General features: G+C 48.8%; 1 protein-coding gene across 1 annotated transcript in view; it reads left to right on the top strand.

Moving 5' to 3' along the window:
• Positions 1–281: 281 nt before the first annotated feature.
• The window catches only part of LOC124026130 (rho guanine nucleotide exchange factor 39-like), a 57062-nt gene continuing 45180 nt past the window's right edge, over positions 282–12163 (top strand). Inside the window, exons 1-3 of the mRNA XM_046339297.1 lie at positions 282–393; positions 4910–5095; positions 10103–10197. Of these exons, the coding sequence (XP_046195253.1) occupies positions 4946–5095; positions 10103–10197 (245 nt within the window). The 5' untranslated portion in view covers positions 282–393; positions 4910–4945. The remainder of the gene's footprint in view (positions 394–4909; positions 5096–10102; positions 10198–12163) is intronic.

Genomic DNA, 12163 nt, shown 5'->3' with positions numbered 1-12163 from the left:
ATAAAAAAATATGGTAATGTAAATTATTATATTTTTCCCTACTCAGATTACATGTAATCTGTTACTCCACAACCCCTGGTAAATGAGTTCTGATTCTGTGTTTTCACATTGCAAAAGTGATTGCTTTTGAGTTAAACATTGTATTTACCTTCCCAATGAAAACTAGTTTGTAAAAATCGAACATATATATTGCATGGAAAAGAGAATGGACGTCGCAACACGCTGCCTTGTTGACGCCCTGCCACGTCACAAGGCTGGGCGGGTCCGTTTCCATGCCGTCATATCCCCTGGGGGACCGGGAGCCAATAGCGTCGCTCGACAACCCGGAAGGAACAGCAGCCCGAATAGAGCGCCTGGATTTCAATTTCAGAACAGAAACGAAGACATTGACAGGTTAGTTCATCTTTTCAACCTAAGCAACATTTTTAATGTCGTGTGTGTACAGTTATATCGCTGTAAATGTGTAAGTCGAGTCGCTAACCTTTAACCATCCAGCATTTCTTCGACGTTGTCGTGGAACTTTGCAGAAAACAATTCACTGTTTGTTTGTTAGTTAAAGCTAAACGTTATTTGCGGTGCTCACGTCGAGAAACATTTCAGTTATGTTTTTTTTTAAACTTTTTTTTGTAGCACTGTTGTCCTGTAGGTTATAGAAAACGTGTTACTTTTGTCGCATGCAAGACACATTTAAACGTGCAAAAGCGGTGAGGGGAGGTGTGCCCTTCTCAAATTGAACAGTAATCCGCTCGGTTATGTTGTCAACAAGGCAGCATGATGCATCGTCCTGAAACTCATCTCCTTTTTCCAAACGACTTTTTCATTTGTAATGCAGATAAATCGGGTTTATCAAAAGGAATCACGTGTGAACACAGAAACCCAGTCATTCCACATCCTCTTGCGTCACTGTTGTTTTGAGCCGACTTCCGCCATGGTCTTTGAATAGACAAAGCCATAACTCATAAAACCTAAGGGTCAAACATGTTTTTCCGACATTACATTTCCAATAACAGATGTTTAGAAACCCTTAAGGGGCTTCTACACCTGCATTGCTTGCTGTTTGGGGTTTTAGGCTGGGTTTCTGTACAGCACTTTGAGATCTCAGCTGATGTACCATGGGCTTTATAAATACATTTGATTTGATTTAAGTTAGACCTTTTTTCTTCTATTGTGTTATTGATTGTATGTTTGTTTATTCCAGGTGTAACTCTGTGTTGTATGTGTCGAACTGCTTTGCTTTATCTTGGCCAGGTCGCAGTTGTAAATGAGAACTTGTTCTCAACTAGCCTACCTGGTTAAATAAAGGTGTTCTCAACTAGCCTACCTGGTTAAATAAAGGTGTTCTCAACTAGCCTACCTGGTTAAATAAAGGTGTTCTCAACTAGCCTACCTGGTTAAATAAAGGTGTTCTCAACTAGCCTACCTGGTTAAATAAAGGTGTTCTCAACTAGCCTACCTGGTTAAATAAAGGTGTTCTCAACTAGCCTACCTGGTTAAATAAAGGTGAAATATATATATTTTGTCTGTGTTTAGTTTATGCTTAACCTGGCACAACGTTTTTGATAACTAAATCTCTATAGTACAAGGCAACTTTTTTTTAGCAATATATTTACCTCCCAAAAATTAAATGCTAATTATCATAAAGAGCTACATATGCCATGATCTGGACAAGCCTGTCACATTGAGGCAACGGTACGACTCTGGATTAGCGATCTAGCTACATTTGAGTAATTAATACATTGGCTACATTTCAGTCGACCTAGCCCCTGTCAGTCGACCTAGCCCCTGTCAGTCGACCTAGCCCCTGTCAGTCGACCTAGCCCTTGTCAGTCGACCTAGCCCTTGTCAGTCGACCTAGCCCCTGTCAGTCGACCTAGCCTCACAAGCCAATCGCAGAACGTACGATTTTTGCTTCCATTTTGTCATTTACAATCTGGCCAGGCTGATATCCAGATTTGAATCTGGTTCCGTAGCACAGTGTGACGTGATGATCGTAATGGACTGAATCTGACGTACCGTCTGAAAAGGTTTCTACTGCTAATGGGGAAGACCTCCAATGTGTCATAAGGAGGAATGGAAGATGGACATGTCTGCTTCTTATTGGCTAAGAGGTGTCCTCCCTTTCTCCCCTCATGTCCCCTGGCTAAGAGGTGTCCTCCCTTTCTCTCTCCCCTCCATGTCCCCTGGCTAAGAGGTGTCCTCCCTTTCTCCCCTCATGTCCCCTGGCTAAGAGGTGTCCTCCCTTTCTCCCCTCATTTCTCCTGGCTAAGAGGTGTCCTCCCTTTCTCCCCTCATGTCCCCTGGCTAAGAGGTGTCCTCCCTTTCTCCCTCATGTCCCCTGGCTAAGAGGTGTCCTCCCTTTCTCCCCTCATGTCCCCTGGCTAAGAGGTGTCCTCCCTTTCTCCCCTCATGTCCCCTGGCTAAGAGGTGTCCTCCCCTTCTCCCCTCATGTCCCCTGGCTAAGAGGTGTCCTCCTTTCTCTCTCCATTTCTCCTGGCTAAGAGGTGTCCTCCCTTTCTCCCCTCATGTCCCCTGGCTAAGAGGTTTCCTCCCTTTTCCCCTCATGTCCCTGGCTAAGAGGTGTCCTCCCTTTCTCCCCTCATGTTCCCTGGCTAAGAGGTGTCCTCCCTTTCTCCCCTTCATGTCCCCTGGCTAAGAGGTGTCCTCCTTTCTCCCCTTCATGTCCCCTGGCTAAGAGGTGTCCTCCCTTTCTCCCCTTCATGTCCCCTGGCTAAGAGGTGTCCTCCCTTTCTCCCCTTCATGTCCCCTGGCTAAGAGGTGTCCTCCCTTTCTCCCCTTCATGTCCCCTGGCTAAGAGGTGTCCTCCCTTTCTCCCCTCATGTCCCCTGGCTAAGAGGTGTCCTCCCTTTCTCTCTCCCCTCATGTCCCCTGGCTAAGAGGTGTCCTCCCTTTCTCTCTCCCCTCATGTCCCCTGGCTAAGAGGTGTCCTCCCTTTCTCTCTCCCCTCATGTCCCCTGGCTAAGAGGTGTCCTCCCTTTCTCTCTCCCCTCATGTCCCCTGGCTAAGAGGTGTCCTCCCTTTCTCTCTCCCCTCATGTCCCCTGGCTAAGAGGTGTCCTCCCTTTCTCTCTCCCTTCATGTCCCCTGGCTAAGAGGTGTCCTCCCTTTCTCTCTCCCTTCATTTCTCCTGGCTAAGAGGTGTCCTCCCTTTCTCCCCTCATGTCCCCTGGCTAAGAGGTTTCCTCCCTTTCTCCCCTCATGTCCCCTGGCTAAGAGGTGTCCTCCCTTTCTCCCCTCATGTTCCCTGGCTAAGAGGTGTCCTCCCTTTCTCCCCTTCATGTCCCCTGGCTAAGAGGTGTCCTCCCTTTCTCCCCTTCATGTCCCCTGGCTAAGAGGTGTCCTCCCTTTCTCCCCTTCATGTCCCCTGGCTAAGAGGTGTCCTCCCTTTCTCCCCTTCATGTCCCCTGGCTAAGAGGTGTCCTCCCTTTCTCCCCTTCATGTCCCCTGGCTAAGAGGTGTCCTCCCTTTCTCCCCTCATGTCCCCTGGCTAAGAGGTGTCCTCCCTTTCTCTCTCCCCTCATGTCCCCTGGCTAAGAGGTGTCCTCCCTTTCTCTCTCCCCTCATGTCCCCTGGCTAAGAGGTGTCCTCCCTTTCTCTCTCCCCTCATGTCCCCTGGCTAAGAGGTGTCCTCCCTTTCTCTCCCTTCATGTCCCCTGGCTAAGAGGTGTCCTCCCTTTCTCTCTCCCTTCATTTCTCCTGGCTAAGAGGTGTCCTCCCTTTCTCTCTCCTCTTCATTTCTCCTGGCTAAGAGGTGTCCTCCCTTTCTCCCCTCATGTCCCCTGGCTAAGAGGTGTCCTCCCTTTCTCCCCTCATGTCCCCTGGCTAAGAGGTGTCCTCCCTTTCTCCCCTCATGTCCCCTGGCTAAGAGGTGTCCTCCCTTTCTCCCCTCATGTCCCCTGGCTAAGAGGTGTCCTCCCTTTCTCCTCTTCATGTCCCCTGGCTAAGAGGTGTCCTCCCTTTCTCCCTCATGTCCCCTGGCTAAGAGGTGTCCTCCCTTTCTCCCCTCATGTCCCCTGGCTAAGAGGTGTCCTCCCTTTTTTCTCTCTCCCCCTCATGTCTCCTGGCTAAGAGGTGTCCTCCCTTTCTCTCTCTCTCTCTGTGTGTGTGTAACCCAGTGCTCTCTCCCCATCTCTGACTCCCTCCTCTCCCCTTGTTGTCCCTGAACTAGGAATCCTCCCTGGACTCCCTCATTAGCGTCATCTCCTCTGTTGTACCACGGAGCAGGCTGAGACACCTGGGTTGTGTGTCCCAAATGGCACCCTATTCCCTTTTTATAGTGCACTACTTTAGACCAGGGCCCATAGTGCACTATATAGGGTGTCATTTGGGACGAGCGTTAGAATCCAGGGCCATTACTTAGTCTGAGGGCAGCGCTTTAGCAGCAATTAACCCCAGTGACATCTCCCAGGGTGCCCGGGTGTCAACGACAGCCTTCCACTAACTAACACACTGTAAACAACAGGGTCTGATCAATGACACACAGTGCCTTTCTGGGAGGGAGAGCGGACGGACTGGGTCAGAGGGAGAGCGAGGGAGGGACTAATTGCATCACCAACCACAGTTCCTTCCTCAACACTGTGTCCTTGGGTCTTCTGCAATACTATTGGTTATTGAGCTCTATGAAATACTTATTCCTTGACGATGTAAAACATATTAGTGTGATTGTCAATATTGCTGTTGGATTTAGCTTTTTCACAAACTTCAGGTGACATTTCTAGGCCTAGTGAATTTTTGGAAAAAGTCAGGAAAAAATGTCCAATGTTTTATTCTCTACAGTTCTGATCTGAGGTCAGTGTCCGCCCCAGTAAGACCATGAGTTTCTCCCCCGCCCCCGTGGGCCCGCCCCAGTAAGACCATGAGTTTCTCCCCCTAATGATTTCATCTGTCTACAGGTCTGATCTGAGGTCAGTGTCTGCCCCAGTAAGACCATGAGTTTCTCCCCCACCCCCGTGGGCCCGACCGGCAGCCGTAGCGTCCAGGAGCAGAGGGAGAAGTGGGAGAGGAAGAGAACCCGTACAGTCAGGGCCCTGGTCCAAACTGAACAGAAATACTGTAAACAACTACAACTAGTCAACACGGTATGTGACCTGCTATTTATACTGTCATATGGGCCAAGTTACACCCTATTCCCTATATTGTGTTCTAGTTTTGATGTGGACCCATGGGGCTCTGTTCAACAGTAGTGAACTATGTGTAGAATAGGGGGCCGTTTTGGGACTCGACCATTTTGTCTGCTGAAACAGGAACAGGAAAGGGGATACCTAATCAATTGTACAACTGAATGCGTTCAACAGAAGTGTCTTCGGCATCGCTGGTTCGAATCCCAGAGCCAGCAAGGCGGACAAATCTGCCGTTATGCCCTTGAGCAAGGCAGTTAACGCCCGGTTGATGTTGGGCGTTAACCGCCTTGCTCAAGGGCATAACGGCAGATTTGTCCGCCTTGCTGGTACGACCTTTGGTTACACTGAAGTTCAGTACACCGACCTGATCGTGTAGGCTACGGCCAATAGGAAACAGGCCATTTGGCATGTCGACCTGCTCTCTAGTGAACGTGTAGGCTACGGCCAATAGGAAACAGGCCATTTGGCATGTCGACCTGCTGTCTAGTGAACGTGTAGGCTACGGCCAATAGGAAACAGGCCATTTGGCATGTCGACCTGCTGTCTGTTGATCGTGTAGGCTACGGCCAATAGGAAACAGGCCATTTGGCATGTCGACCTGCTGTCTGTTGATCGTGTAGGCTACGGCCAATAGGAAACAGGCCATTTGGCATGTTGACCTGCTGTCTAGTGATCGTGTAGGCTACGGCCAATAGGAAACAGGCCATTTGGCATGTCGACCTTCTCTCTAGTGAACGTGTAGGCTACGGCCAATAGGAAACAGGCCATTTGGCATGTCGACCTGCTGTCTAGTGAACGTGTAGGCTACGGCCAATAGGAAACAGGCCATTTGGCATGTCGACCTGCTGTCTGTTGATCGTGTAGGCTACGGCCAATAGGAAACAGGCCATTTGGCATGTCGACCTGCTGTCTGTTGATCGTGTAGGCTACGGCCAATAGGAAACAGGCCATTTGGCATGTTGACCTGCTCTCTGGTGAACGTGTAGGCTACGGCCAATAGGAAACAGGCCATTTGGCATATCGACCTGCTGTCTAGTGAACGTGTAGGCTACGGCCAATAGGAAACAGGCCATTTGGCATGTCGACCTGCTCTGTTGAACGTGTAGGCTACGGCCAATAGGAAACAGGCCATTTGGCATGTCGACCTGCTGTCTGTTGATCGTGTAGGCTACGGCCAATAGGAAACAGGCCATTTGGCATGTCGACCTGCTGTCTGTTGATCGTGTAGGCTACGGCCAATAGGAAACAGGCCATTTGGCATGTCGACCTGCTCTCTGGTGAACGTGTAGGCTACGGCCAATAGGAAACAGGCCATTTGGCATGTCGACCTGCTGTCTAGTGAACGTGTAGGCTACGGCCAATAGGAAACAGGCCATTTGGCATGTCCACCTGCTGTCTAGTGAACGTGTAGGCTACGGCCAATCGGAAACAGGCCATTTGGCATGTCGACCTGCTGTCTAGTGAACGTGTAGGCTACGGCCAATAGGAAACAGGCCATTTGGCATGTCCACCTGCTGTCTGTTGAACGTGTAGGCTACGGCCAATAGGAAACAGGCCATTTGGCATGTCGACCTGCTGTCTAGTGAACGTGTAGGCTACGGCCAATAGGAAACAGGCCATTTGGCATGTCGACCTGCTGTCTAGTGAACGTGTAGGCTACGGCCAATAGGAAACAGGCCATTTGGCATGTTGACCTGCTGTCTAGTGAACGTGTAGGCTACGGCCAATAGGAAACAGGCCATTTGGCATGTCGACCTGCTGTCTAGTGAACGTGTAGGCTACGGCCAATAGGAAACAGGCCATTTGGCATGTCCACCTGCTGTCTGTTGAACGTGTAGGCTACGGCCAATAGGAAACAGGCCATTTGGCATGTCGACCTGCTGTCTAGTGAACGTGTAGGCTACGGCCAATAGGAAACAGGCCATTTGGCATGTCGACCTACTGTCTAGTGAACGTGTAGGCTACGGCCAATAGGAAACAGGCCATTTGGCATGTCGACCTGCTGTCTAGTGAACGTGTAGGCTACGGCCAATAGGAAACAGGCCATTTGGCATGTCCACCTGCTGTCTGTTGAACGTGTAGGCTACGGCCAATAGGAAACAAGCCATTTGGCATGTCGACCTGCTGTCTGTTGAACGTGTAGGCTACGGCCAATAGGAAACAGGCCATTTGGCATGTCGAACTGCTGTCTAGTGAACGTGTAGGCTACGGCCAATAGGAAACAGGCCATTTGGCATGTCCACCTGCTGTCTGTTGAACGTGTAGGCTACGGCCAATAGGAAACAGGCCATTTGGCCTGTCGACCTGCTCTGTTGTGCGCTGCCAGACTCTGGTATTGCAGTCAAGTTCCAATATGCTAATCCGTTGTTTGTGACATCACGATGTCGTCACCGTCGACGATGGCCCACAAACTTTGTCGATTATTATTATTATTATAAAAAATTCAAAAAATAGACGGTGCAGTGGTAAATTCGTCCAACCCCAGACTAGAGTGCCATTGGGGACGCGGACGAGGTGTAATTGAGTTGTCGGTGGTGTAATCTCCTAAACCGTTTGTCTCATGGGAATCCAATGGAACCAATGCAGCTAGATAGCAGACAGGCTTAGCTAGACAAATGGCGAGACAAATACTAAGTTCTTCTTTCTTGTCTCTGTATGTGTGTACGTCTCTGCGTGTGTGTGTACGTCTCTGCGTGTGTGTGTGCGTCTCTCTGTGTGTGTGCGTCTCTCTGTGTGTGTGCGTCTCTCTGTGTGTGTGCGTCTCTCTCTGTGTGTGTGCGTCTCTCTCTGTGTGTGTGCGTCTCTCTCTGTGTGTGTGCGTCTCTCTCTGTGTGTGTGCGTCTCTCTCTGTGTGTACGTCTCTCTCTGTGTGTGTGTGTACGTCTCTCTCTGTGTGTGTGTGTGCGTCTCTCTCTGTGTGTGTGTGTGCGTCTCTCTCTGTGTGTGTGCGTCTCTCTCTGTGTGTGTGCGTCTCTCTCTGTGTGTGCGTCTCTGTGTGTGTGTGCGTCTCTCTCTGTGTGTGTGCGTCTCTCTCTGTGTGTGTGCGTCTCTCTCTGTGTGTGTGCGTCTCTCTCTGTGTGTGTGTGTGCGTCTCTCTCTGTGTGTGTGCGTCTCTCTCTGTGTGTGTGCGTCTCTCTCTGTGTGTGCGTCTCTCTCTGTGTGTACGTCTCTCTCTGTGTGTGTGTGTACGTCTCTCTCTGTGTGTGTGTGTGCGTCTCTCTCTGTGTGTGTGCGTCTCTCTCTGTGTGTGTGCGTCTCTCTCTGTGTGTGTGCGTCTCTCTCTGTGTGTGTGCGTCTCTCTCTGTGTGTGCGTCTCTGTGTGTGTGTGTGTACGTCTCTCTCTCTGTGTGTGTGTGTGTACGTCTCTCTCTCTGTGTGTGTGTGTGTGTACGTCTCTCTCTCTGTGTGTGTGTGTGTACGTCTCTCTCTCTGTGTGTGTGCGTCTCTCTCTGTGTGTGTGTGTGCGTCTCTCTCTGTGTGTGTGCGTCTCTCTCTGTGTGTGTGCGTCTCTCTCTGTGTGTGCGTCTCTCTCTGTGTGTACGTCTCTCTCTGTGTGTGTGTGTACGTCTCTCTCTGTGTGTGTGTGTGCGTCTCTCTCTGTGTGTGTGCGTCTCTCTCTGTGTGTGTGCGTCTCTCTCTGTGTGTGTGCGTCTCTCTCTGTGTGTGTGCGTCTGTGTGTGTGTGTGCGTCTCTCTCTGTGTGTGTGCGTCTCTCTCTGTGTGTGTGTGTGCGTCTCTCTCTGTGTGTGTGCGTCTCTCTCTGTGTGTACGTCTCTCTCTGTGTGTGTACGTCTCTCTCTGTGTGTGTGTGTGCGTCTCTCTCTGTGTGTGTGCGTCTCTCTCTGTGTGTGTGCGTCTCTCTCTGTGTGTGTGCGTCTCTCTCTGTGTGTGTGCGTCTCTCTCTGTGTGTGCGTCTCTGTGTGTGTGTGTGTACGTCTCTCTCTCTGTGTGTGTGTGTGTACGTCTCTCTCTCTGTGTGTGTGTGTGTGTACGTCTCTCTCTGTGTGTGTGTGTGTGTACGTCTCTCTCTCTGTGTGTGTGTGTGTACGTCTCTCTCTGTGTGTGTGTGTGTACGTCTCTCTCTGTGTGTGTGTGTGTGTACGTCTCTCTCTCTGTGTGTGTGTGTGTACGTCTCTCTCTCTGTGTGTGTGTACGTCTCTCTCTGTGTGTGTGTGTGTGTGTGTGTACGTCTCTCTCTCTGTGTGTGTGTGTGTGTACGTCTCTCTCTCTGTGTGTGTGTGTGTGTACGTCTCTCTCTCTGTGTGTGTGTGTGTACGTCTCTCTCTGTGTGTGTGTGTGTACGTCTCTCTCTGTGTGTGTGTGTGTGTGTACGTCTCTCTCTCTGTGTGTGTGTGTGTACGTCTCTCTCTCTGTGTGTGTGTGTGTACGTCTCTCTCTGTGTGTGTGTGTGTGTGTACGTCTCTCTCTGTGTGTGTGTGTGTGTGTGTGTACGTCTCTCTCTCTGTGTGTGTGTGCGTCTCTCTCTGTGTGTGTGTGTGTGTGTGTGTGTACGTCTCTCTCTGTGTGTGTGTGCGTCTCTCTCTGTGTGTGTGTGTGTGTGTGTGTACGTCTCTCTCTGTGTGTGTGTCTCTTTCTGTGTGTGTGTGTGTACGTCTCTCTCTGTGTGTGTGTGTGTGTGTGTGTGTGTGTGTGTGTGTGTGTGTGTGTGTGTGTGTGTGTGTGTGTACGTCTCTCTGTGTGTGTACGTCTCTCTGTGTGTGTACGTCTCTCTGTGTGTGTACGTCTCTCTGTGTGTGTACGTCTCTCTCTGTGTGTACGTCTCTCTCTGTGTGTACGTCTCTCTCTGTGTGTGTACGTCTCTCTCTGTGTGTGTGTACGTCTCTCTCTCTGTGTGTGTGTACGTCTCTCTCTCTGTGTGTGTGTACGTCTCTCTGTGTGTGTGTGTGTGTACGTCTCTCTGTGTGTGTGTGTACGTCTCTCTCTGTGTGTGTGCTCCCTCTTGCAGTACTTTGTGGAGATTCTGAAGGCCAAAGGCACCCTGAGGCAGGACATTAGAGAAAGCATCTTCAGTTCCATTCCATCCGTCTATTCAGTAAACCAGTAAGTATCTCTTTAATAATTAATGATGGGGAGGGGCGGGCGACATTAATTGGCACCCTCCCTGGCTCTCACTAGTAGTTCAGAGTGTTGGTTTGACAGGCCTCAGACAGCTGAGGGCCTTGTCTACTGAAAGCCTACACACACAACTCGATTCCAAATGGAGAAAAAAATATATATCCTCAAGAAATAAACAAATAAGCACCGACTTCTTCAGTGAAAACCTTCAGGCCAGCGTGACGGCATGAACCAGGTGAACCAAACCTGTCCTCCTTGCCATGTTTAATATCTCTGTGTGTAAATAACAACAATGTGAGATTTGGATTTCTACAACCAGCTATGTTCTTGAACCCTCCAGCTCAACTCTGGTCCTGGAAACCAGTTCTACTGCATCTAATCAGAATCTGATTTTTAGACCTGAGACGCCAGGTCGAACAGAGAACCAGACCTCCGTAGGGTCGGAGTTGAGTACCCCCTGTGTTGGTAGTGTTCCGTGTGGTTCCAATAGAGCCGTAGACATGACAACATAGTCGTGTTCTAGAGTGTTGGTAGTGTTCTGTGTTCCGTATGGTTCCAATAGAGCCGTAGACATTACAACATAGTTGTGTTCTAGAGTGTTGGTAGTGTTCTGTGTTCCGTATGGTTCCAATAGAGCCGTAGACATTAGAACATAGTCGTGTTCTAGAGTGTTGGTAGTGTTCTGTGTTCCGTATGGTTCCAATAGAGCCGTAGACATTACAACATAGTCGTGTTCCATTTAATCATGTGGTTTATAGCTTCACAGAATGAGCATCGTACTGTGTTGAATAATGATCAGGTGTTGAGTCCCACAGGTCCTCATCTCCACTCTGAGACTGACAGGCTTTCTTCCTGAGAGTGGCATGATGAAGACAGAGGGGTGTATTACTGAGGGTCTATCCCAAACCGCTCCCTATATAGTGCACTATGGGCCCTGGTTGAATGTAGTGCTCTATAAAGGGAATAGGGTGTCATTTTGGACTTGGGTAGAGTGTGACTGTATTGGATAAACTGGTGCGTCTCTATCAGTGGAGGCTGCTGAGGGGCTCTGAGAATATGAAAAATACTTAGAGAGAGAGAGGGTAATGTATAATGTTTACATTATGTCAGGATATGTCACTGAGGGTAATGTATAACGTTTACATTATGTCAGGATATGTCACTGAGGGAGAGAGGGTAATGTGTAACATTTACATTATGTCAGGATATGTCACTGAGGGTAATGTGTAACGTTTACATTATATCAGGATATGTCACTGAGGGAGAGAGGGTAATGTATAACGTTTACATTATGTCAGGAAATGTCACTGAGGGAGAGAGGGTAATGTATTACGTTTACATTATGTCAGGATATGTCACTGAGGGAGAGAGGGTAATGTATAACGTTTACATTATGTCAGGATATGTCACTGAGGGTAATGTATAGCGTTTACATTATGTCAGGATATGTCACTGAGAGAGGGTAATGTATAGCGTTTACATTATGTCAGGATATGTCACTGAGGGTAATGTATTACGTTTACATTATGTCAGGATATGTCACTGAGGGTAATGTATAGCGTTTACATTATGTCAGGATATGTCACTGAGGGAGAGAGGGTAATGTATAACGTTTACATTATGTCAGGATATGTCACTGAGGGAGAGAGGGTAATGTATAACGTTTACATTATGTCAGGATATGTCACTGAGGGTAATGTATAATGTTTACATTATGTCAGGATATGTCACTGTGGGTAATGCATTACGATTACATTATGTCAGGATATGTCACTGAGGGAGAGAGGGTAATGTATTATGTTTACATTATGTCAGGATATGTCACTGAGGGTAATGTATAATGTTTACATTATGTCAGGATATGTCACTGAGGGAGAGAGGGTTGATGATATTACTAGGTTTGACTAGCTTGTCCTGCGTTCCATGTAATCAATGCGGGGCCTGTTAATTC

Source organism: Oncorhynchus gorbuscha, unplaced genomic scaffold (assembly GCF_021184085.1).
Source record: "Oncorhynchus gorbuscha isolate QuinsamMale2020 ecotype Even-year unplaced genomic scaffold, OgorEven_v1.0 Un_scaffold_2624, whole genome shotgun sequence".
Classification (NCBI taxonomy): Eukaryota; Metazoa; Chordata; class Actinopteri; order Salmoniformes; family Salmonidae; genus Oncorhynchus; species Oncorhynchus gorbuscha.
Note: the sequence above shows the minus strand (reverse complement) of the source record. Positions and strands in the feature narration are given on the sequence as shown.